Genomic DNA, 23,235 nt, shown 5'->3' with positions numbered 1-23,235 from the left:
CAAGGCCTACAACTCTAAGCCCAACTCTTCATCACATGCATTCAGCCCAGCAAAAATAGAACCCAACCTAAGGAGAATACTGATCCGACGTGGAGGACCCAGAATAATTTCGTCATGCATGCCATGTTCAAATTATTAAGGGTATGTTTGTTCCGGCTCTTTTCGGCGGCAGCTTTTTTTCTTTGAATTAGAAAAGTCGAGAAAACATATTTGTTGGTAACAGCTTTTGCTTCAATAGTTTTTGCCGGAAATCCGAAATTACATATTTGAGAAGTTTTGCTGGGATTGCTTTCACACGGCATGTCAACATAAAAAAAACGTATGAGGTGATATCGATCAAACAAAAAAATCAATTCGACCTCTCTCTGCTATTTCTTTGTCAACTTCTATAACAAACAAGATTCTCCTGAACACAACTTCCTAGACTTTGGGCTTTTGCTTCTCCCATACATAGAAACTTGAACTAGAAGTTGGAATCTATAACAAACATAATCTAATTCTTCGATGTCTAAGATCATCTTCATCACATGGGCATCATTCTCAACCTTGGTGATGGAGTGCATGATTGAGCCAAAGAAGGACCTCACCATAGAAAATGACTAGAAACAGAGATTCAATCTTTTTTTTTTTTTTTTTTTTTTTTATAATAATTTTCCAAGAAAAAGTGTTGAACTCCAATAGATTTGGAAGCTATTGATCATCGAACCAAGAACTCAATTCGACTAGCTTGGGATAATATCAATGCCTTCCAACCTTGTAGCTTACTCTGAATGCAATTCAATATCAGCTGACACAAGGTAGTAGTTGAATACAAGGAGTAAAGCGGCAACCCTGGATACTCGACGGTTTGCTTTCTTTTCAGTAAGTGTACAATTGTTTTAAGTGACTGTGATTGTTGATTTTGTTAGCTTTCATTTCGACAAGGTACAATTGTTTTAAGTGAGGTATTTTTAAATCTCTCCATGATTGTGGTTGTTGATTTTGATACCATTACTTGAACTTCAAATCTTTTGGTGAGAGGGTTGGAGTTGCTTCTAAGAAAGCAATCGAAATGACCATATAAAGCTATTTTTAGCTGCCACACAATTAAATACCTACATTAGCATATTAGCGGAACGCTACTAATCTTTATTTTCATACTACATATCATTGTTTATTGTGGCTCATCATTTCATAACATTTTATTATTTCTATGAAAAATGGATTGATTTTTAGATGATAAAAAATATTTTTATTTCTAAATTAGTGGAAATAGACATCCAAATAGAAATTTATTTCATTGCATGTGGAACGTTGGCAAAGGTTAGCAATCAAATTGCTTTAATCAACCATATATCACTTTTACCTAACATGTGAAAAAAAATTGGGATACTTTTCGAGAATACTACTCATGCAAAAAAGAGGAACATATTAAAACTAACAAAGCAACATGATTTTGAATGGATTTACGTTTATGAAAAGTGAAAGAAGTAAAAGATTTGATTCCAATCAATCTTGATAAAATTGTGGCAAACATTCATATTTGCAAAGCTGGGTGAAAATAAATAAATAAATAAATCTTGAGATAGTTCCAAGTTTTAAAACTCGATCCCTACTAGATTGAGAGGTCCATTGATAAGAATGTCTTTATATCAAGTTGTTGTCTTAATGAGCTTACTATTAAGTCTTTACCTACTCAGCCAAGAAAAGAAATGAGAACCACTCACATCTTTTGACTATAGAAATTTCTGAAGAACACAAAAAAGTATCTCACTTTTAGACAAATGAACAAAATAAGTTACATAGGCCATAATTTCACAATCAAACGCTACTAATGTGATGTCAACACGAATTATCTTTGTTTGTTTGGTTTCAATGACCACCTTTTCCCATGTGCAAGACAAATTAGAGCCGGAAGAAATCCATGCCCAAACCCAATCCTAGACCCATGGCCCAAAAATTACCCGGCCATGAGATTCAAATCAAACGGAGAAGATCTCCCTTCCTACCTTGAGATGCTTCTTGTTCTCCTCCTGGATCTCCATATGATGCCAAAGGGGCTTGGTAAGATTTGATACGGAATTTTTTGTTGGGGTATAGGAGGAATACTGCAACTCATTTACAGTAACAATTAGATGAGATAAAGAAATTAGTATTGCAAAACCCGACCCGACCCGATTCCATCATGATCATTATTATTATATTAAACAAAAAGTAAAAGAGTTGAGGAAAGATTCCAATCAATAAGTACTTGAAACCTCCTCACCTTAAACTAGTAATCTCGATTTGCGAGAAGTTGAAATTCATGGAGTTATCTGCTGCTGCAGTTATTGGTTGTTTAATGGCAAGAACTCTGCAATTAAGGTTGTTTGTTATACTGGCGTGGGCCATGGCCATCCTGACAAAAACAAACACTGGTTTGAGTTTAATATTTTTGTACCTCACCTCAAATTAACACACTCTTTATAATACATATTTGCGAATTTAATCGAACATCTCCTTATTTTGTACCTCAACTCTAGAATTAGATTTTTTTTACTCGTAATCAATTTTTTTTTTTTTTTTTTTGAATCGGATGTTAAAATTGATGCTGATTATAAAATAGGTTTCCCAATTATCGAAAAAGAGTCGTCAATTTGATTCGCAACTAAACGAGATTATGAAATCAGTTTCTACAAATGATAATTTAGATTCTAAAAAAAGTCAAATTCCATAGTTTGATTCTCAATCCAAAAAATCAGAATTGAACAATTAGAAGAACACAGAAGACTAGTAGAAGATGAACAACAATATTATTAATTTATAGAAATTGACTTACTTGTAGAGGAAGCTCTGATCATGGAGTCCAACGACTAAAGCCGAAGCTCCAATCTCTCTCACCATAGAAGCGATCGTGGTACCTTCTGGATCGCCTTCCCTGACTACGATCTCCACCTTAGCCTACAAACGAGAGCACACACCATGTACATATTTAATTAATTAGATCAATCTTGTAAATCTGCAGAAGTAAAATTGATTGATTGATTGATTGATGGATGGAAGGGTTGGTGCCCACATCAGGGATCCTGTCACAGAGATCTTTGAAGGAGAGGGCCAGTTTAAAGCCTTTTAATCTGAGGATCCTTTGTTTGCTGTGGTTGTTGTTTCTTGATCTTGATCTTGATGATGATGATGGGAAGACATGAAGAAGTATGATGAGGTCACCATAGCTAAGTAGATTATGAAGAGCCCATTGGAGAGCAGTTCTAGCTGCCTCAACTTCCTCCACCACTACCACTATTTTCTTCTTCGTCTCCATCTCCATCTCCATCTTCACCCCATCTGCCTACGACTTTACAAATCACATCAAGTCAATAACCCCTTTTTTTCACTACTCTAACAAGAAACCCTTTCTTTTCTTGTGTGAGTTGAGACTGTAGACGCTGTACTCTTGGGTGTTGCTTTGCTACCCAACTCCAGGTGTCCATGCATGACATGTGGCCCACTATTCTAAGCCTATCCACCTCATGCTCACAAAATTCTTCCATTTTTTTTTTTTTTTAATTCGTAAAGTTCTTTTGAGTCAGGGGTTAACTGATTGTCGATTTAATCGATGATTCCTCAATTAATCTTTGAACAAGGTAACATTTTTACACTTCATTATCAAAAATTTATTTTATTTGAACATTCAAACATCAAGAAAAAGACTTGAGAGATTTTAAAGAGGTTGAAGATGATGAATTTTAATAAGAAATTCAAAAATATATTTTGTATAATCTCTGGAAGTTTATTGTATTTATTTACTTAATTTTTCTGAAGTTATCTGAATTAAACCTCCACCGAATAATTACCAAATCCAAATTTTGTTACATATTCTCAAAGTTCTTAAAAAGTTTCAAATCCCCTCCAAGAACGATATGACTTATCTGGCATTTTCACACCATCTCATCAAATAAAAGAAATGACTTGGATAATATTTTGAAAATCTTGACTGAGTCAATTTAATTTATATATATATTTTGATTAAAAATTATTATTATTTATGATTTAAGAATTTATTATTTAAAATATAAAATGACCTTGTGAATAATCTGATAATATATATAATTTTTTTTATATAAGTACTTATTTATAAATATATTTTAATAAATAATTATAAATCGAGTTAAATGATATATCTTGTCCATGATAATTCTATCTCATCTTATTCATGCATGAGGCGTCCAACAGAGATTTAAAATCATGATTTTTAATCGATAAAAATACTTACAGTCAAAGGAGTTGGCCAAACCATGGTAGACATAAAGTTAAAAGTTCGAGGAGATAGACTAATATTTATGGGTCCGGGCTTAGAAAAGTGTGTGACTCATTGCATATAGAAGGACAACCCAAACTCCGACCTCGAGGTATAGAATCAAAACTTTGTTTTTAGTATTTGATTCCTTCAAAAAAGCATAATTGATATTTTGAGGTTAATTGAATAGAAAATGTTGAAATGAAACAAACAAGGTGACAAAAATGATGTGGTGATACGTATATAATCGTAGATACATTTTACTTGTATCTCGTGAAAAAGCTTCTATGGTAATGTGCACGATACTACAAGTTTTTGTCACCTTTGTGTCACTCCAACACTACTTGATTGAATAGGTTTTTATTAACATAGGTCCATTAAGTATTTTAAATACAAATTGAAAATTAATTTTTGTACTAAATTTATTCTTAAAAAAATAAAAAATCATACTCCCAAGATAAATTTAATGCACCTTTAGGACGTATGTCGACAAAGTCCAAATTCAATAAGAAAAATGTTGGAGAAACATTATACTTGACGTCATTCACACATTGTTGACATTGGAGGTGTGTAAAGAATCATATATGCTCTAGGAAAATGTTGGAATGACACACACAGAGACACACAAAGGTGACAAAAATAATGTGATGGCTTGGACATAATCGTAGATGGTTTATACTCGTATCTCGTTGATAAGCATTTATGGTAATGCGCGCGACATCACATCATTTTGTCATCTTTGTGTCTTCGTTTGTCATCCCAGCACGACTCTATGTTATAAGGTGAAAAGAATATATGATTCTTTGCACACCTCCACATCAGCAATGTATGAAACGATGTCATTGAATAATGGAAGACTAGTCCATAGTGAGTGTGAAAGTAGTGACAATGCTTCCCGACATTTATTGATGGTAAGTATTCTATATTAAAAGAGTTGTAAGATTAGGTCCCACCATTTAACTTCTTACATTTTAATTAAAGAGATTTTGTAGAAACGATCAAATTTCAACTACCATCAGTATTTATGAATACATTCTGTTTGTCCCACTTGTGTCTTACAAATTAATCTGCACCGTTCATTTGAAGAATCATTTCATCAAAATTGCTTCTAATGTAGGATATCACTGTCAGTAAGGTTGTAACCAATGTTGCTTGTTTGTTGGTCCTTATCCCCTTTATTGTATGTATGTCCCATCTGTCATTAGGTGGTGTATTGATCACATTTCTAACTTGTCTGGAAAAGTAGCTTTTTAGAAAATCATTAATCGAACTGTTCCATATAAGTTGATCTTCTATGACACGTGTAATTTAGAATGCATTGGTGCGTGCATAGAATGGACACGTGTATGGTTATAAGAAGGTGAAATAAAGACATGCATGCATACGTATGCATAGATAATTTTATAATATTTTAAAAGAAAAATAAAATAATAATAATAATAAGAGAACAATCGATACTTACGTAATAATCAACTTTGAATTTCTTTGTCAACGATTATCTTACTTTTAAAAGTTTTTCAAAGATAAGGAGAAGAAATGAAAATGACAAAAGAAACAAAACATATATTGAATCCTAGATATTAGAATTTATTCATTGGTCAATAAATAATAAATAATTCATTTGTACAAATTTAATTAACATCCAAAAGATGAATATTATCCTTTTAAAAAAGAAAAGGTCTTGAATTCAAATCTCTTTGTTAGTCATTCACAAAGATTTATCCTTGTTTTTATCTGGAATGCATAGTTTATTGAGTATTACTTGTAATTCGGAGGATTTGGACAAGATATGATGCTTTAAAATACTCAGAAAAAATTGATAATCTATAAATGCTCAAGAAAGATAATTTTCGTTATCTTAACGATGAAGAAATTAAAAAAGATTTTGCAAAAGATATAGACTTGGATGATTAAAGTGGGAGTGCATTTTTTATATATCTTGTGATAGATGCATTCAAATTAATTAACAAGATTTTATATATATTTATTTATTTTGAATGTTGGACGGTCAAGAAGTATCATTTTATTGGATTGAACGCAGTTGACGAGAATATATGTTGAGATAGATAAGTGTAAAGCTATAGAAGATTCAAATAATAATGGATGTATTTGAAAAAAATGTATAAGTAGATAAATTAAGAGAAGGACAACTAAGATGGCTTGGGCATGTTGAGCAAAGGTAGAAGGAAAAAATTCAAAAAATAAAATAAATGAGATGAAGATCCAAATTAAGAAAGCATGGATTGAAATAGTTAAATAAATATGAGCTCATTTTCCATAACAAAAGACTTGACGAACATGATTCATTTAATCTTCCTCACATATTTGGGATAAGATTTTATTGTTGTGGTTGATTGAGAGTATAATAAAAAAGTTTTGGTGTGGAAATATAATTTAATTAATTGTTATATCAAATATCATGTATGAATAGTGACTGTTGTCCCCTTTGTTTCTTAATTAGTTTTTATTTAGAAAAGATCGAGAGGAAGAGTGATGTTATCAATGGAGAATTTTGTTCTTTTTATTCATTTATTTCTATTTGTTTGTTTTGCACTTTGGTTATAACTCCACTGTGGAATGTTAGATCTAGTATATCACGAAACGGCATATTATATTATTTCATGGGATCAATCAATCGAACATATTGTGTTAGATTAGATATAAATGATGAAATCAACAAAGATTAACTGCTCAGTTATGTAGGATTCAATAAGAATATTCCAATTTTTTTACCAGTGTTGAAGCTATATAAATTAACAAATCTTTAGGGATATATAAAGATCAAACTCACAACTCTATAATAATGAGATACTCACCTACCAAATTAAATGGTACATGAGGTGGGATGGTTAGATGAGCTTATACCAAAATAAAAATGCATTGGCCCACCAACATAGATATTTTACTCAATAATAGAGAATTAGGTTTTTGAAATTTAATTTGGAAATTCATTTTACACTTTTATATTTTTATTTTCATAAGCGATTTGCACCTTATTAAAATTTAAATGCCTATAAATTAAGTTTATATTATAAAAATTTAACATAAAAATTCTATAGATTTATGGCAATGGAAAAAAATAGTCATTTAAAAAAAAAAAAAATACTCAATGAAAAAAATACAGAAAACATCTTTCTCTCTTTCAATGGTATAAAATGTTGAGAGGGAGAAAATTACAATTTAAAAGATTACTTTTAAGGATTTATTAAAGAAATTGTAGGTGTGGTAGTTTTTTTTTCAAAATATATGAATTAGTGTATCAATAGCCCTATTTTGCGGTTAATTATATTTTTTTATTTGTTTTAATGTGACTAAGCAAGTCTTCTCACATGTCATGTTTGTCACTCAGCCTGCATATTATTTTACAAAATTTTAAGTATTTTTCTTATCGAACAATAGCATTTAATAAGCAACTAGTCTTTCTTTCTTTCCACGTACATGTTGTACTTGCCAGTTGCCACATTACTAGCAAAACAAGGATAAACAAATGTAATAAGGTTTAGGAATTAATATGCCCCAAGTTCATTTCTTAATTCTTGTATGTATGATCACCAATCAAGATTGATTTAGTCTACAAAGACGTGGGCCCAAAGAATTGTGCGACAAGACGGCATTTATTATATTGGACTTACTGGAATTTTTATTTATTTATTGTTTTAGTTAGTTTTTATCACAAAAGGACGTACAAAGGATCTTCAAAGCCAGCTTTGTTAACGGACCCTCCTATCTATGATTCCTTTTAGTAAAATCCGCACATACGGACAAGCTAATTCCAAATTTCCCAACCCGGAATATATAGCTATAAATACGGATAACAGAACCAAGGTTAATTAATTCTACATCTACAGAGCAGCCAGAGAGAGAGAGGATGGAATTCTCTTGTAAGGAATTCAAAGTAGGCAAATGTGATGGGCAGAAGATAATTGATGGAGAAACCATTCCTTTAGTATTGCAACCACTCGAATCAGAATCTCGAGAATTGGAGTCCCTCCTTCCCATCCTTGAGAAGAACAAGGATTGGTTCCAAAACATGATAATCAAGAACAGTGCTGTCCTCATCCGGGGCTTTGACGTGAAGAATGCCGAGGATTTCAATGATATAGTAGAATTGTTCGGTTGGGATGATATCCGATACGTTGGACCGGCACCTCGGACCCATATCCACAAGAGGATCTGGACGGCTAATGAGGGCCCTCTCTCCGAATTCATTTACTACCACCACGAGATGGTTTTGGTAACTACAAATTTAATTTCAAATAAGCCAAACCATTGACACAAATTTATTTTTTTTTGTATGTTTTGATGAAAATTGTATGTCATTTTACAAAATATTTTGATAAATAGAAGATTTCGATCAAAATATTCTTTTATATAAACTACTGATAAATGTTTTTCAAAATATAAATTATTTGTATAAATGACAATGTAATTAATTTACATATATTATTCATCTGTTGCAAAAAAAATAATTAGATATCCATTTAATAATAGTCTGAGTGTCTTACTTGCATATTTGATTGTTGTGTCTTAACTAACCAGATCAAGGAACATCCGAAAAAAGTAATATTGTTCTGTGAGGTGCCACCCCCGGAAGGTGGAGAGACTCCATTTGTTCCGAGCTTCCGAGTGACAGAAAGGATGCTAGAGGAATTCCCCAAGGAAGTGGAGGAGATTCAAGAGAAAGGATTGCAATACACATTCACTGCTCTCAGCAATAATGATACATCTTCCATGAGGGGCAGAGGTTGGGAGGATGCATTTGGAACGTCAGACAAGACTGAGGCCGAGCGGAGGGCTAAGGCTCTGGGGATGGACATGGAATGGCTACCCAACGGTGGGGTCAAGACAATCTTGGGCCCACGATCGCTAACCAGGGTCTTCGACGGAAGGAAAGGTCGAAGAATGTGGTTCAATACGGTAGTTGGCATGCATGGGAAGGAGCACAGCTCAGCGACAATGGCAGACGGCACAGAGATACCAAACAATGTAGTGAAAAGGTGTGAAGAGATCATTGAAGAAGAAAGCATCCAATTTAAATGGGAGAAGGGTGATGTACTCTTCTTGGATAACTTGGCTGTGCTCCATGGAAGGAGGCCCTCCCTTCCTCCAAGAAGAGTCCTAGTTGCCACATGCAAATGATAGCTTGGACTAATTAAGGGTTTATTTCCCATTGTGTGTTTTGAGTCTAATAAAGAATGATGTATGTGACATCATGAAAACTTTTCGTTTGATATCTTGTTTAATCCTTGTAAAAGTCCCTATATGTAAGTTGTGTTATTCAAGCTGCCTTGAATTATATTAAAAATGGGTTTGTTAATTGCATTATAATTATTAAAGGATGAAGGAAATAATATCTATCAGATTAATTTGCCATGGAGTCGAGTTAGTTGTTTTCCATTCATATAGAGATATGCCCTATTTATTTTGAAGTACATTAGAGACATAACAACAAGAGAGACGGGTCTTCAGCTTTCTTATTGAATTGAAGCATGTACGGACATACACATAAGATGATGGTGTTGATACGAGTGAAAGAGATAGAGCTGATGAACAAATACCATTTGAAATGGTAACAGTAGAGTATGTAAACAACCCACTTGATTTTTGTAGAAATATGTTGAAATTTAATACTTTGGCAAGATTTACCACAAAAAAATTAAAAAGAGCTAAGACTAGCTCTATTACAAAATGGAGCATCTACTAATATTCCCAGACAAACACCATAAGAAGTTCTGTAACATTGTAATTAGTTTAATAATGTTGGTGCTCTTGAAACAGGAAGAGAGGAATGGCTTTTTGCTATTACAGCCAAGATTACTGCTGTATGATAACTCCCACCTTTTGGATAGCTAATTCACAAGCAACAGTGCAATGATGGTGTTTAGGCTATTCTGTAGCCAATACTAGCAGAAGTTCAGCACTAGTTTAGTTTTCTGATGGAAATACTACCCAAGGAGAATGTCATTTCAAGCAAACGCATACCAGAAAAGGTACAGACCACACCAACCATCTTCGAGAGTGATCACAATGTTCCAAAAATAGTCGTCCTCTCCTGCAAACTCAATTGGGTGGTGTTCAATCTTTTAGCTTGATCCGTGAGAAGCCTTCATTTTCTTTGTGGGTGGAGACATGAAAAGCTTTCGGATCGAAGCAATAGGATCATCCACCTGTGCAAAATGTAATAGTTATGAACTCATTAAAACCATTCTTAGAAGTGCAAATGAACATGATTCATTTAGCTTAGCAGATCCCAAATCTTTGTGATAAGGATTTGCTGTAGTTTTAAAACTTGAAAACTAAACTCCATTCAAGAAAATAAATATATTTATATAATGTATTAATTATTTTAAAATTAATAAGTATTATATTTCATTTTTGTCTTCTGAAATAACATTAAATATAATTGCATAACTTTGTAGAGTTTCTAGTCCAACTTGGCCGAGTTTAGACTTGACTTGGTGAGTTGTTTCGAGTAAGTTTTAGGAAATCTCAAAATTCAATCAAGTCGAGCAGAATTAGCCAAGTTTTGAGCCAACTCAGAGAGGTTTTAAAACATGACAATTCACTAACGCACCTCAAACATGGATGAAGATGGAGAGTCTGTCAATCCATCACGAGAAGATTCTTTCGCATGGTCTAAAGCAGAAAGTGTTTGTAGCCATCCAGGGGCTGCACGACCAATTGACACAATCCAGGGGCAAAAATGTCTATGCTGCCTTATCGGATCAAACTCCATGGCCTGGCCTAATTGTACCAGCTTTAGATCGTTTCCTGCAAAAAGCAAAGGAAGGAATTACACCCTTTCAAATTAAATTTTGTATTTCAATGAAAATTTCATGAACAAATACACTTGCACAAAATGCAAATGGTTACATAAAAAATCCATCACAAAGAAGCATGGAAGGGGATTACCTGTCATAAAAATATCCATTTGGCAGTTACCAAAATCAAGAAAAATAAAACACATTTTTTTGCTAGGCCCATAAAATCATACTTAAGAAGTCATCAAACTATAATAAATTATAATCTATAATGCGGAAAGAAAGATCCATCATGCTCTATTATAAGTAAATGCAAGTATCTGATAGCCTAAGACCTTGAAAAAATTATATTTAGTACAAAAATGAGCATCCATGGTAGTAATGATTGATGTGTACAAGAAAACCAGCTAGTGAGTACCAAATCATAGATGTTAGATTCTTTGAACATGGTTAAAGGAATGGATGAATGCATAATAGAACAAATATAAACAAGTGAAGAAAATGCAGACTGACCAGAATCTATCCAAATGCAATAAAGATATGTAAAATAAGTACGTTAAGAAACAGGAAAGAGAATGATAATAATTTTCTTACCCAAACCATGGGATGATCACCTTCATTGTTGGCAGGAGGCTGAACTGTCTCCATCACCCCGATTTTTTGTTTAGTTAATTGGAAATCTGAACCCTTGTCACCTTTTTGCAATTCCAATTTACGGGCCATATCCACAGCTTCATTAGCTTCCACAGAAGAAAGAACGTACGAGGACTCATGATGGCTAGCTTCAGAACTAACTCTGTGGTGTTCCCCATTAGTTCTAGAAAATCTTCATCCAGCTGATGATTGCAAACTTCATGTGTAACCATTGTCAACAAGTTGTTCTTGCTCATTTCACTGTCAAATGTGCTATTATTAGAATGAGAACTAGCATCAACCCCCTTTTCTGTATTTGCAACATTTTCTGCATCTTCAGGTGGGGGATCGTTTGTACCTGAAACTATTGGCATTTTTTGCATTGGATCTTCCATCAGGGAGTCGGAGCATGTACCAAGTGCATGTGTAGAAGGAACTTCCGGTTCAATGGAACACATTCCTTCTGCCTTCTCATGTCTAAGAGCATCCTCTTCATTGAATTCACGATTAAAACATGATTGATTATCATCTCTGAAAATGCGAAGTCGATCTTCATTTCTTTTGAGATTTAATGTCTCCATATCTTCTGGTTGAACAATTTGTTTGCAAAGGGATCTGTCTGTGTGAATGTGAACTTTCTCTTGCTGAAATGAATTAGTACTCTGCGGATCACATTGACTACTTCCTTTGTTCATGCATGACATCTTAGACATATGATCTCGGACATCGGAACTAGTAGAAAAGCCAGCTAATAAATGCCGGGTGATGACAGGCAGAGATACTGTTGCTCTGAAATTCTGTTTTTCTGGTGTAGGACCCCCAGCTATTGACAAATTTAAGCTCAAAGATCTTTCCTTTGATGAAGTGGCATTGCCCATTATGCACCCACTGTGATCAACATGATTTTCCTTTTCTGAGTCACCAGTCCCCAGAGCCCCCATAATGCAGCTAACAACATTGGCATCACTATTAGCAGAATCATTTCTACCACCATTGGCTTCTGAAGATTCAGCTACTCTGAATAATTCCAAAGGCCGTGGAAATGTCGAGAAAGCCCATAGTCCAACACTGGCCCCACAAAGCTTGCAGTCTAAAACAACAGAAGCTGGATCAGATTGCTGTCCACCAAAAGATGGATGGTCTTCATCCACTTCCATAACCTCATCAGGAACAGATGTTAAGTACATAACAGTGCCAGGATTCCGTCCATTAACAATTTGTGACGAGGACTCCTTAGGAAGGGTATTTGCCGACTGAGTTGAGTGGTCCTCGCAGTCAACCACGTAAGGTAGTGAACGAGGTTCCCATCCACATAAACTTATAAGTTTCAGGGCCTGCAAAAGTTCCAGGTCTCAGTTCCCTTAGTTGAAAAAATGTACATTTCAAGAACAGTCCAGAACTTCTATCGTAGGAACATGATTACTGATGTTTACCAAGAATACGTAATAAAAAAGTATCACCAATACTAACAGACATTAGTCACAAATTTTCCAGAAGCCTGGGTGAAAATGGAAGATGTATTTTTTTTGTTTGATTGGTGTAAAATGGAAGCATTTTATCGCAGCAACATAGAAAACTGAGCATATGATAAAAGAGGTCACATGCAAGGGTTAAGGAAAGGGATTATCCAGTTCATTGTCCAAGGACACAATTTAGGGATCACTTTATCCATTACCTGGATATACATGAAAGCTATGTAACAATTATAGGAGTGTGTACAGGGGCGGAGATAGGATTTTGTTTTCGTGGGGGCAAATTACAAATAGAAAATTTTTATGATTTTCTATGGGGGCAAAGCAATAGAATGTTAAAATTTTTTGTGGGGGCAAATTACAAATACAAAATTTTTCAAAACTTCTGTGGGGGCAAAGTAGTAGAATGTTAAAAAAAAATTTAAAATTATTAATACCTCCCTATAGATTTTAGAAATTCTTGTGGGGGCAATTGCCCCCACTGCCCCCACTGTAAATCCGCCCCTGAGTGTGTACAATAATGAATAATCTACTGTTTCTGGCGAAGGCATGCCATCACATTATTGTTTAAAGCATATTACATTTTAAAAAACACGAGGAGATGAAGGTGACCCTTCGGTGAGGTGGAAAAGTCTGTGAGTGCTAATACCAGAGACTCGGATAAAACCATGCCTTCAATTGCTTAGATATCCAAAATAAATTAATAAATAAAAAATCGTGAAGAGATGGTGTAAACTGCTAGTGTATGGTATTCATGGTATGATTTCAATTATTATGCAAGAGATGCCTTGGTTTACTTGCTTAAGCTAGGTGGGTTCAATTGTAAAGACAAGGAACCAGCATTGGAGAGTGTGTAGAAATTCTGGCTGTCTTAAGACCATTTTCTATAGATAGAAAACCAGTACTATCCCAATCCAGTGATATTCAAAGCCCTAAAATTCACCTTATTAAATAAATAATAGTGACATTGACAGGAGATCATATGCAAATAGTTATGTAATACATGCAGATACATAAACAGTAAACAACCAGAGCCTATTACTTACTATATAAAAAAAAATTCCAAAATTTCCATTAATGAAACATGAAAATCCGTTGGAAAATAAAAAATACGCATCTCCGATGAAAGATTTGTTGCTATCTGCTCCAATAACGAATCATATCCATTAGAATACAACAATTGAAGCAGGGGTCACATTTGTTGCGCTTGCTAGATACAAGTGCCAAACCTGATAATACAAATTAGCAGAAACTGCTTCATGTTCAATGCCTAGGTATTTGGTTCCATAAGTGTCTGCAAGGCCAAATTCTAGTGTTGAAGATTGTTTCAGAAAGCATTCCAGCTGAGGGCTCCTCATGAAATCAATAGCTGAAAACGAAATCATGGGCACAGCTGAAAGTCGCAAGAGAGCATGAGAGCGTTCTTTGTAACCATCGACTAAAGCTGGAACAGGTGTTGGAGGGAACTGTGCGAGGGACTCATCACATGCATTATCGATCCATGGGCAAAGCAGTTTGTGTCCACTGTCCAGCTTTAGGCTGAATACTGCTGCAGCCTTTTCAACTGAGAGATCAAATAATAGAGTTTCAAATTTTCAATCTTTAATTTCGATATATACCAAAATTAATCATTCAAATTCATAGAATGCAATGTGAAAGAGGATGGTGGCATACTTTGCTGCTGTGTCCAGGATGAAGGGGTAGAAAAGAGGAGACGTGCTCCACATGCCTCACAAGCTATGATGTCCATCTCAACATTGATCCAACCTCTCCTGGCACAGTTTACTGCACTTACTACCTGAGTGAGAGGAATGAAATGATCATTGGCTATTTCACCAAATGAAACAAGTTTGCTTAAAGAAATAACAAGTGAAAAGAAAATTGAAGTGAGAAGATATAAACCAGCTGGTGTTCCTTGAGAGGAGGGCAGTGAACTATCCCAACTAATCCTTAGTAATGACGAGGAACAAACTGGTAATAACTGTTCACCTAAGATAGAATCTAAGGACACAGATCTCTAACAAAAGCTCCTCTATTCTCTCTCTCTCTCTCTCTCTCTCTATATATATATATATATATATATATAAGCAAAAGTTTTATTAAAGAAGATAAGAGGAAGGGAGGTTGAGGTGACCATCCCGGGATATACAAGAACTAGCAAACAAAAACCAAGACCCTACACCACAGGCAACTTACAAAAATTGGCTGCTGGGAAACCTCTCCTTCTTAGCTGATCCAGAGATGCAAACCTCCCCAAAGCAGCTGCCTAAATTAAAACTGACACTTAGGAGGGAACTTTAACTCCTCAAATAATCAAAGTTGGGAAAGCAACGCCCTGACTAGAGTCCATAGGAAAGTACATCGAATGAACCGAGAACACTCCCTCCCTAGAGGTGACACAACTGAGGAAAGAAGATGACCCAAATAATCCACTTCCTAGCCATTGAAGGCTCTCTTGAAACCAAAATCCCACGCCCCTTCCCTTGCATTATTGACTTAGAAGGAAGAGATTGAAAGCACTTTCTTGGAAGACAACTCAAAGAGCTCTGAAAATGGATCCTCTCAAGGGGGCAATCTCCACACCACCAATCCTCCCAAAAGAGAATCCCATTCCCCCTCCAAACCTCAAGTTCACTTTCTAATGGAGCAAAGGCAGTCTCCTAAGGATACCTTTCCACACCCCACACCTATAGGCATCCTTAGCATCGCCACTCTCCCACCCAAATTCCTTCACCCCAATTTTCACCGCAATAACCTTACTCCAAAGGCTATCTTCTTTAACACCAAACCTCCCAAGCCATTTAACTAATGATGTCCAAATTCATCAACCCAAATCTCCTAAAGCCCAAGCCGCTAAGATATTTAGGAGAATACATCCACCACGAACTCACCAAGTCCAATTTCCTTCGACCCTCCTTATCGCACCATAAAAAGTCACGACCAATCTTATCTAACTTAAGTGATAATAGAATAATCATTAAATACATAATCAACCAAGTATATATTAGATGTGAACAGCAACACTGAATCAACGAATGGCCTAACATTGTTTTCCCGTGATAAGTCATAAACAAAAGATTCTTATTGTCAGAATTGTGCAACATTTCTCAATTTCTCATATGCAAATGTAGGGACTGTGCAGTGTGAAATGTCCAATTATTCAGTAAGTACCTCGCTTTATCATATTTCATCCCCACTAATCAATCAACAAAACTAAAAGAAATGAATTGAAGAAAGCAAACCTTTGGTTTTCCAAACCAAGTCATTGACTTGAATGTAGCCAACCTCCCCATAAGATCCCCTCGATCCCATGGTCTGCAGAGCGGAGCCTCTGAAGATGACAACCCAACTGGAACTGCAGAAGGCTTTAATACTCCTCCACCAATAATATTTCGTCCTGAATTACTCGACTCGGCTACAGAAACGTTCATCAGGGAATTCCCGCGCTTTTGACCCCTTGAAGATTGATTTCCAGATGATCTATCAAGATTCAAGAAAGAAAAAACATTAAAAAAATTCAATTTTTTTAAGAGATTAGTTCGAATTAAAAAGAAAAAAGAAAAAAAGGTTAAATTTTTCCTGTACAAAATGCGAATCCAAACCGGCCGTAAATCCCTAAATATCGAAGCATGATTAAAAAAAGAAATAATAATAAGAAAACAAACTCGCTAAAGAAGAAGACTTCGATGAATCGAATCAAATCGACGAAAATAATGGGAGGAGAAGATAAGGAAGAAGAAGAACCTGGTGAGGGGTTTTAGTTTGGGAGCATAGAAGAGCTTGTCCATGATGGAATCGAATCTTTTTTCTGAATCTTCTTTTTCCATAGTTTCTTACTAGATTCGATTTATGGCCTACGAGTACTTGTGTTCTTCTTAAACTAAACCCTAGGCACCACCGCCATTAAAACCAGCTCGATTGCATGCTCTCTCCCTAGTCCCGCCTCATAAGGTCCCAATAATCTCACTTTGGGACCGTAATTTCATCGAGATTACCATCGTATAAATACTAGTTCATTTAAAATAATAATAAATTGTATTTTAATCTCAAATTAATGTGGCTAACAATAGTTTGCTACTAATTTCAGGTGAAAATGGCTTATTCGAAAATCAACAAAGGAAATAATAATTACTGTTACAATATGCGAGTAAAAAGGAAGCATCCGGCAAAATCTCGAGGATTTTGGGCGCCATGTCACCGCGCCGCGGCTAGCCATGACCGCACCGTGGTCATTTCGAGGAATTTGTCTTCGAGATTTTTACAGAAGCTTCTAGAAGTTTCGGTGGTTATAACTGATTGGGTCATTTGAGTCGAATTATCCACCAAACCACCCCGCTTACCCGAATACGAACATTATAAATTGGGAGATTGATTTCAAAGGAAGGGGCTCTTCTCCTCTTCTCTTCTTCCATAATTTTTGATTTTTCTTCTTTTAATTCTCTGTAATTTTTCCTTTGGGTGAGATCTTGAGTGTAGTGAGAATATCAAGAGGAACCATTCATTGTTTGTGTAATTGTTGGGAGAGCTATAAAAGAAGAATTTCGGATTGATCATCATCTTCATCTTCTTCACCTATTCTCTATTTTCTCTTATTATTTTTCTGCAATTACAATGCTTGCAATGATTGGCTAAATTCTCATTAGAGAAGTTAAGAAAGCCATAGCAAATTAATCCCTCTAGTATAGATTTAAATTCTTGCTTTGCTTACATGTTTTAATTCTGAAAATTCTATTCTGATTAAGGTAATCCAACTTATAATTCTGATCCAACTTAGATAGCCATTACTTAGATAAGTTCAAGAATAGCTATGCTATGTGAAAAATCAGAAGATGAGTTGGGCAATCTCAATCATACTAGTGTTTTCATGAATATCTTTTGATTACTCTTAAGAATTTAATTGTTCCACTGTCCGATCCATGAGCAATGACTTACTCCATGGATTGAGTTATATTCTGAATTTATCTACATTATGGATTAATTGCAAAGGTTTGATTAACTTCTCTAATCTCTCTCTCTTAGATTTTCAATCTTTCTTTTCTGTTTTTAATTTCAATTGCAAGTAATTTTCATTTCATTTGTACAACAAATCAATTTTGTTTTTAAGAAAAATCTGTTGTTAATTCTGTTTTGGCCTTTTTATCCGAATGAGATTTTGAATCCAAACTGTCCCTGTGGAACGAATTCGACTTACCAAAGTCCATCTCTTAAATCTCTATCTTTGCATCTTTATAGCAAGATTTACAACCGATCACCGCCCTTCGTTCTGTTAAGGTGCACTTTTAGAGAGCTGCTATTGGCACCCCAACTTTGACTTATTAACCCCCAATTTCTTAAATTATTAAAAGACAATTTTCATACGTTACAAAGATTTGACTCAAATTACAATCTCAAGATTTCAAAACATTATAACACTCATTCAAAAAATTTCAGTAGTTGTTTGCAATTATGATTAGGCTTATATAAAATCTTAAATCAAAAAAATAGAAATCTAGATCTAAAGAACAAAAAACAACAACGAGAGAGCTTTTATTGGCACCACAACTTTAGCTTATTGTCATTCATTCACTTATTTTCTTTATTTTTAGTTAGTGTGTAATAAGTAAAAGTTGGGGTGCTAATAACAGCTCTCCTCTTTTAATATAGTCTAATTTAGGGATACCCCTCCTGGTATTGTGAATATTTGAGTTACCCCCTACCCTTGCATGTTAAAATTGATGACATACCCCTTAATTGTGGTCTTCCATTTAATATTTTCCCTCGAACACACTTTCAATAATAAAAGGTATGGTTTTGAACATAATGAAAATGGAGAAACATGATTTTGTTAGCTAACCCAAATATTTGCAATTGCATACTTGTTTAAGTTCAATTTTACAGTGTAAAGTTCATTGATGTTAGTTAAACAAACAAATTTTGATATCTTGAATCGTGTGCTTAATTGATCATTTTACCTTATTTGATTGCAAACCATACCTTGTCACATTTCAAAATCATCTTTCAATTCATAGACAATAAAACTAGTGGTGCCTTCGCATATTATTACTATTCCCTCTAGTGGAAAGGTAGAATAGACACCTACACCTAGAATTTTGGACCCCTTCGTACATTCACAGCAGCAATTCTATTGGGATATAGACGACAAAACATGAAAATTCATATGAGTGTTACATTGCTGAAGATTGGCTTAATCCTCTGGTTTATAAATGATAAAATTATCATTGTGTTGCACCTATATCCACTATTGCAATGTTATGGAGATTCGTTTGTTTGGGTTTGGTGATATAAATCACCATTCTTTTGTTTCTTAAAGTTAATGGGTTATGTCTAAGGGTATTTTGGGTAACGTAATTTCATTAGTTTATGAGAAACAAAAAGGATTCCTAGATGGTAGTTGTTGTTCATAAAATGGGATTTTCTTTTTGTTAGAGAATGAAAAAACATCGAGTCTCTATGTATGTATTTCTTTTTTTTCTTGTAAAACCTAAATGCTCAAGGTTCTTGAGGGTGATCTTCACATTGCATGTAGTCAAGGGCCTTTGACAACGAGAGTAAGATCGATTTCTTTATTTGGATTCTAACTAGAGTTGGATATAGAGATTTGGTGGGATTCACGTGAGAGTTGAAAGTAAGTATAAACATCTATACTTGTAATTTCTTCCTTGAGTTGTAAATTTCTATTTGTCGACTTGCCCGTAGATGTAGCCTCATTATGGGTGAACCACGTATATCTTATGTTATAGTTGTGTTCTTTTCTCTACTTTCTTTACTATTACTTATATTTGCTTTGCAACACATTCTTGGAGTTTGGTTGTTGAAATTGATTGCTTTAGTGTTAGAAAGAATTAATTTCAATAATTGGGTTTTCCTGTATGGCATGAGATCCTAGTCACAACAATTTGTCGTGTGGGCTACGACTTGGGTGAGATGGTTATAGAACAATTACTAGCGATTTTGCCAATTGGTCATTATTGTAACTTCAGCTTTTATTTTCCTCCGAGGAAACATAGGAGTGATTAATGGTGACGGTGCATTTCACTTATCAACTAGATATGCCAGGCTTCACTTTTTTTTGATAACCCCGTTAGGCTTGACTAGAGCGGTGAAGATGAGAGTGATGGTCATCGAGGGTTGTGGGGATGCGTTTGTGTTGTAATATTGATGCACGGATGATAATGACGTCGGCTGTGTAATTTGAAAATGATGATGGTAATCATTAGTGATGGGGTTAGGTTTCAACATAATAGGTTGCCATCAGTGCTAGTGCACGAGTATCCGCTAAGATTAAGAACTCTGATACATATACCATGTAAAACTAATAAATTGTGGATCGGATAATAACAACTCCCATAAGAACGGTAAAAATAACATTTTACAGTACCAAATACATAGAGAACATGATTATACATTCTTATAATAATATTTGAAAAACATACAAGCAACTACTGAATATATATATATATATGTAAAAGAAGAGGACTTCAGCTCATGGTCTGAACCGTGGAATGCCAATTATATATACTTGATAGGCACTAGATAAAGAGGAGATTTCTTGTGTACAACAAGACCAGCTGCTTCATCCATGCTTATGTCTTCCTTTCTCATTCCAATGGGAAGTTTCCAATCGAAACAATAAAGGAGATTCGCGAGTGCAAGCTCTACTGAGGCAATTCCCATGACTATCCCAGGACAACCTCTTCTACCAGAACCGAATGGCAAGTACTCAAAGTTTTGTCCTCTAAAATCAATAGAGCTACTCATAAACCTCTCTGGGATGAAATCATCAGGGTTCTCCCAATATTCAGGATTTCTCCCAATGGCCCATGCATTCACTAGTACCCTTGTTTCTGGGTACACATCATAACCATTGATCTTACAGTGATTCATACTTTCTCTTGTAATCAATAGTGACCCTGGAGGGTGCAATCTTAGAGTCTCCTTTACCACCATTTTGAGGTATTGAAGGTTATCAAGATCTCTTTCTTCCACCTTCCCTTTCTTTCCAACACAATTTCTTATTTCTTCTTGCACTTCTTTCATTGCTTTTGGATTTCTAACCAGCTCAGTCATTGCCCAGACCATTGTAACAGCACTAGAGTCTATTCCACCAAGAAATATATTCTGAAATTAACACAACATATAAAAAAAAAGGATCTTAGTTTATAAATGTTTAAGAATATGGAGATAAGGTGCATTGTTTCATGGGTGAAGGATTTAACAACATAATAAATGGTGGATTAGTTCTCTGTAATCATCCTTTAACACAAGATTTGACAAAGCACATCACATACACATACAAAATGTTACAATGTATTTAAAAAAGGATTATATATATAGAGGGTAGCGTTTGACAGCCAAAATGTTGTCCTATATGACTAAAAGTTTCGGAATGGGCTGATTTTTTGTGAGGATGATCTCTATGATTATCAATAAGAACAATGATGAATGCGCACGGTCTGTACGTGCCTGATGTGGCAAGGGCACAGAACCACAGATCTTTTTCCTTGTGTATCCTGAAGAAAAAGATCTATGGTTCTGTGCCCTTGTCATGTCACTTGTGTACAGACCATGTATGATTGACCGTGTGCATTCATCATGACTATCAATAGATATAATTTTAGACTGTTGGGTATGCATGTAGGGAACTAAAACTAGAAGGTCCCTTAATATATTTCTAGTATCATAAGAGTATCATATATTCTTAACCATCCAACAGTTTGTTAAATTGAAGGATCTCTTAGATATAAAATAAAAAATAAAAAATTGAACACCTAAGATTTGATATAAAATCTCAAAAGAGTAGGATAGTCTGCTTACCATGAGGATTGCCTTTATGTGGTCTTTAGTGAGATGAATCTCACCACATTGATCCTTTTCTAATCCAAGCAAGACATCTATGACGTCTTCCTGCTCAGGTTTTTTTCTTTGGGGATCAAGATGCTCATCAATGACATGCTGGTAAAAAGTGTCTAAGTCGTGGAAAGACTTCTCAAGCCTCCCATGGAGTCCAGTAAGCACGTCGATGATCCACCCGACATATGGAATAAAGTCGGCATAAAAAGAATTACCCAACATGTCCAAGGCCTCAACAACAACTTCTCTAAATCTAGCACTATCAAAATCCTTTCTTTGATAGCTCTTACCGCAGGAAATCCCACTTACAATATGGGCTGTGAGAGAAAATAGTTTCTCGGAGAGATTAATAGGACTTGACGACAACAAAGAAGATTCGTAGATAGAGTTAATCATAAGTGCAACCTCTTCTTCCCTCACAAACCCAAATGATTGCACTCTCTTAATGCTAAAAAGTTGGTGAACACAAATTTTACGCATCTCCCTCCAATAATCACTATAGGGAAGAAAAGCAATATCCAAGAAATTATAAGAAAGACGTTTTGTGCCGACAAGAGAAGGTCTACTACAAAAGTCAAGGTCATGAGTCTTCAAGACTTCTCTTGCAATTTCAGATGAGGAGACAATAAGTGTAGGTTTAGCACCAAATTGCAAAAGCATAATGGGACCATATTGCTTGGAGAGGTTCCATAAAGAACGATGAGGCAACTTACCAACTTGGTGCAAGTTACCTATGATGGGAAGTTTAGGAGGGGTAGGAGGAAGGTTAGGCCTATTTCCTTGTTTGATCTTTTGTGTGAACAACAACAACAATAGAGGGAGGAGAAGAAGAGGAACAAGTACAAGCCACAAAGACATGGTGCGTTGAAAGCAAATTAGACCAGTGTAACTAGTTTTCTTGATGAGTTTTATGATTAAGTGGTCTCCTTTATATAATCCTCACAGGTCACAAGTGGCCAGCCTTTGTGTGGAATATTTATCATATTAATTTGGTTATTATTTCCAACGCCTGTAAATTGTACAACACATTTATCTCGCATGGATTAGATCATTTGTCAAGTTATTCCATCATATTTACTTTAGGTTTGTTTTTTCGTCCAGTTCTACAACGAGGGCAATAATACCGTTAAAAAATAATAACAAGGACCAAAGAAGAGAGGCCCACGGCTCTTCTTGTTTTCTACCTTATTATCATAAATAAATAAAAACATCAATTATCAAAGTTAGAGATCATGATGATTTGAACTTTAATTTATATTAATATATA

General features: G+C 34.9%; 4 protein-coding genes across 4 annotated transcripts; 1 reads left to right on the top strand and 3 right to left on the bottom strand.

The window, feature by feature from the left end:
* Nucleotides 1-1,684: 1,684 nt before the first annotated feature.
* Nucleotides 1,685-3,360, bottom strand: LOC147399307 (Adenine nucleotide alpha hydrolases-like superfamily protein). Its single transcript, XM_086448821.1, has 4 exons — nucleotides 3,035-3,360; nucleotides 2,798-2,919; nucleotides 2,246-2,377; nucleotides 1,685-2,087 (listed from the first exon to the last, which is right to left on the bottom strand). Exons 1-4 carry the CDS (start codon nucleotides 3,287-3,289, stop codon nucleotides 1,985-1,987), a joined length of 612 nt encoding a protein of 203 aa, XP_086304947.1. The 5' UTR covers nucleotides 3,290-3,360; the 3' UTR covers nucleotides 1,685-1,984.
* A 4,728-nt stretch (nucleotides 3,361-8,088) lies between these two features.
* Nucleotides 8,089-9,569, top strand: LOC147399306 (clavaminate synthase-like protein At3g21360). The gene is made up of 2 exons (XM_086448813.1): nucleotides 8,089-8,486; nucleotides 8,792-9,569. Exons 1-2 carry the CDS (start codon nucleotides 8,121-8,123, stop codon nucleotides 9,389-9,391), a joined length of 966 nt encoding a protein of 321 aa, XP_086304939.1. The 5' UTR covers nucleotides 8,089-8,120; the 3' UTR covers nucleotides 9,392-9,569.
* A 582-nt stretch (nucleotides 9,570-10,151) lies between these two features.
* LOC147399305 (C3HC zinc finger-like protein) lies at nucleotides 10,152-17,090 on the bottom strand. The gene is made up of 8 exons (XM_086446798.1): nucleotides 16,863-17,090; nucleotides 16,361-16,598; nucleotides 14,793-14,916; nucleotides 14,348-14,682; nucleotides 11,690-12,980; nucleotides 11,527-11,532; nucleotides 10,827-11,023; nucleotides 10,152-10,419 (listed from the first exon to the last, which is right to left on the bottom strand). Exons 1-8 carry the CDS (start codon nucleotides 16,943-16,945, stop codon nucleotides 10,336-10,338), a joined length of 2,358 nt encoding a protein of 785 aa, XP_086302924.1. The 5' UTR covers nucleotides 16,946-17,090; the 3' UTR covers nucleotides 10,152-10,335.
* A 3,484-nt stretch (nucleotides 17,091-20,574) lies between these two features.
* On the bottom strand, nucleotides 20,575-22,852 carry LOC147399304 (cytochrome P450 71B36-like). The gene is made up of 2 exons (XM_086449052.1): nucleotides 21,933-22,852; nucleotides 20,575-21,236 (listed from the first exon to the last, which is right to left on the bottom strand). Exons 1-2 carry the CDS (start codon nucleotides 22,824-22,826, stop codon nucleotides 20,628-20,630), a joined length of 1,503 nt encoding a protein of 500 aa, XP_086305178.1. The 5' UTR covers nucleotides 22,827-22,852; the 3' UTR covers nucleotides 20,575-20,627.
* Between the last annotated feature and the right edge of the window lie 383 nt (nucleotides 22,853-23,235).

Source organism: Akebia trifoliata, chromosome 7, assembly GCF_017979445.1.
Source record: "Akebia trifoliata isolate Shusen 1 chromosome 7, ASM1797944v1, whole genome shotgun sequence".
NCBI lineage: Eukaryota > Viridiplantae > Streptophyta > Magnoliopsida > Ranunculales > Lardizabalaceae > Akebia > Akebia trifoliata.
Note: the sequence above shows the minus strand (reverse complement) of the source record. Positions and strands in the feature narration are given on the sequence as shown.

Excerpts from the sequence above, each read along its gene's own strand:
- LOC147399307 (XM_086448821.1), bottom strand. The coding sequence starts at position 3,289 with ATGGAGATGGAGATGGAGACGAAGAAGAAAATAGTGGTAGTGGTGGAG. Across the intron at positions 2,920-3,034 it reads TCTGTGACAGGATCCCTGAT|GCTAAGGTGGAGATCGTAGT; the intron begins GTGGGCACCAAC and ends TCTCGTTTGTAG. Across the intron at positions 2,088-2,245 it reads ATCGAGATTACTAGTTTAAG|TATTCCTCCTATACCCCAAC; the intron begins GTGAGGAGGTTT and ends AATGAGTTGCAG.
- LOC147399305 (XM_086446798.1), bottom strand. The coding sequence starts at position 16,945 with ATGGAAAAAGAAGATTCAGAAAAAAGATTCGATTCCATCATGGACAAG. Across the intron at positions 16,599-16,862 it reads AAACTAAAACCCCTCACCAG|ATCATCTGGAAATCAATCTT; the intron begins GTTCTTCTTCTT and ends GAATCTTGATAG. Across the intron at positions 12,981-14,347 it reads CTGCTAATTTGTATTATCAG|GCCCTGAAACTTATAAGTTT; the intron begins GTTTGGCACTTG and ends GAACTTTTGCAG.
- LOC147399304 (XM_086449052.1), bottom strand. The coding sequence starts at position 22,826 with ATGTCTTTGTGGCTTGTACTTGTTCCTCTTCTTCTCCTCCCTCTATTG. Across the intron at positions 21,237-21,932 it reads ACATAAAGGCAATCCTCATG|AATATATTTCTTGGTGGAAT; the intron begins GTAAGCAGACTA and ends TGTTAATTTCAG.
- LOC147399306 (XM_086448813.1), top strand. The coding sequence starts at position 8,121 with ATGGAATTCTCTTGTAAGGAATTCAAAGTAGGCAAATGTGATGGGCAG. Across the intron at positions 8,487-8,791 it reads ACCACCACGAGATGGTTTTG|ATCAAGGAACATCCGAAAAA; the intron begins GTAACTACAAAT and ends TTAACTAACCAG.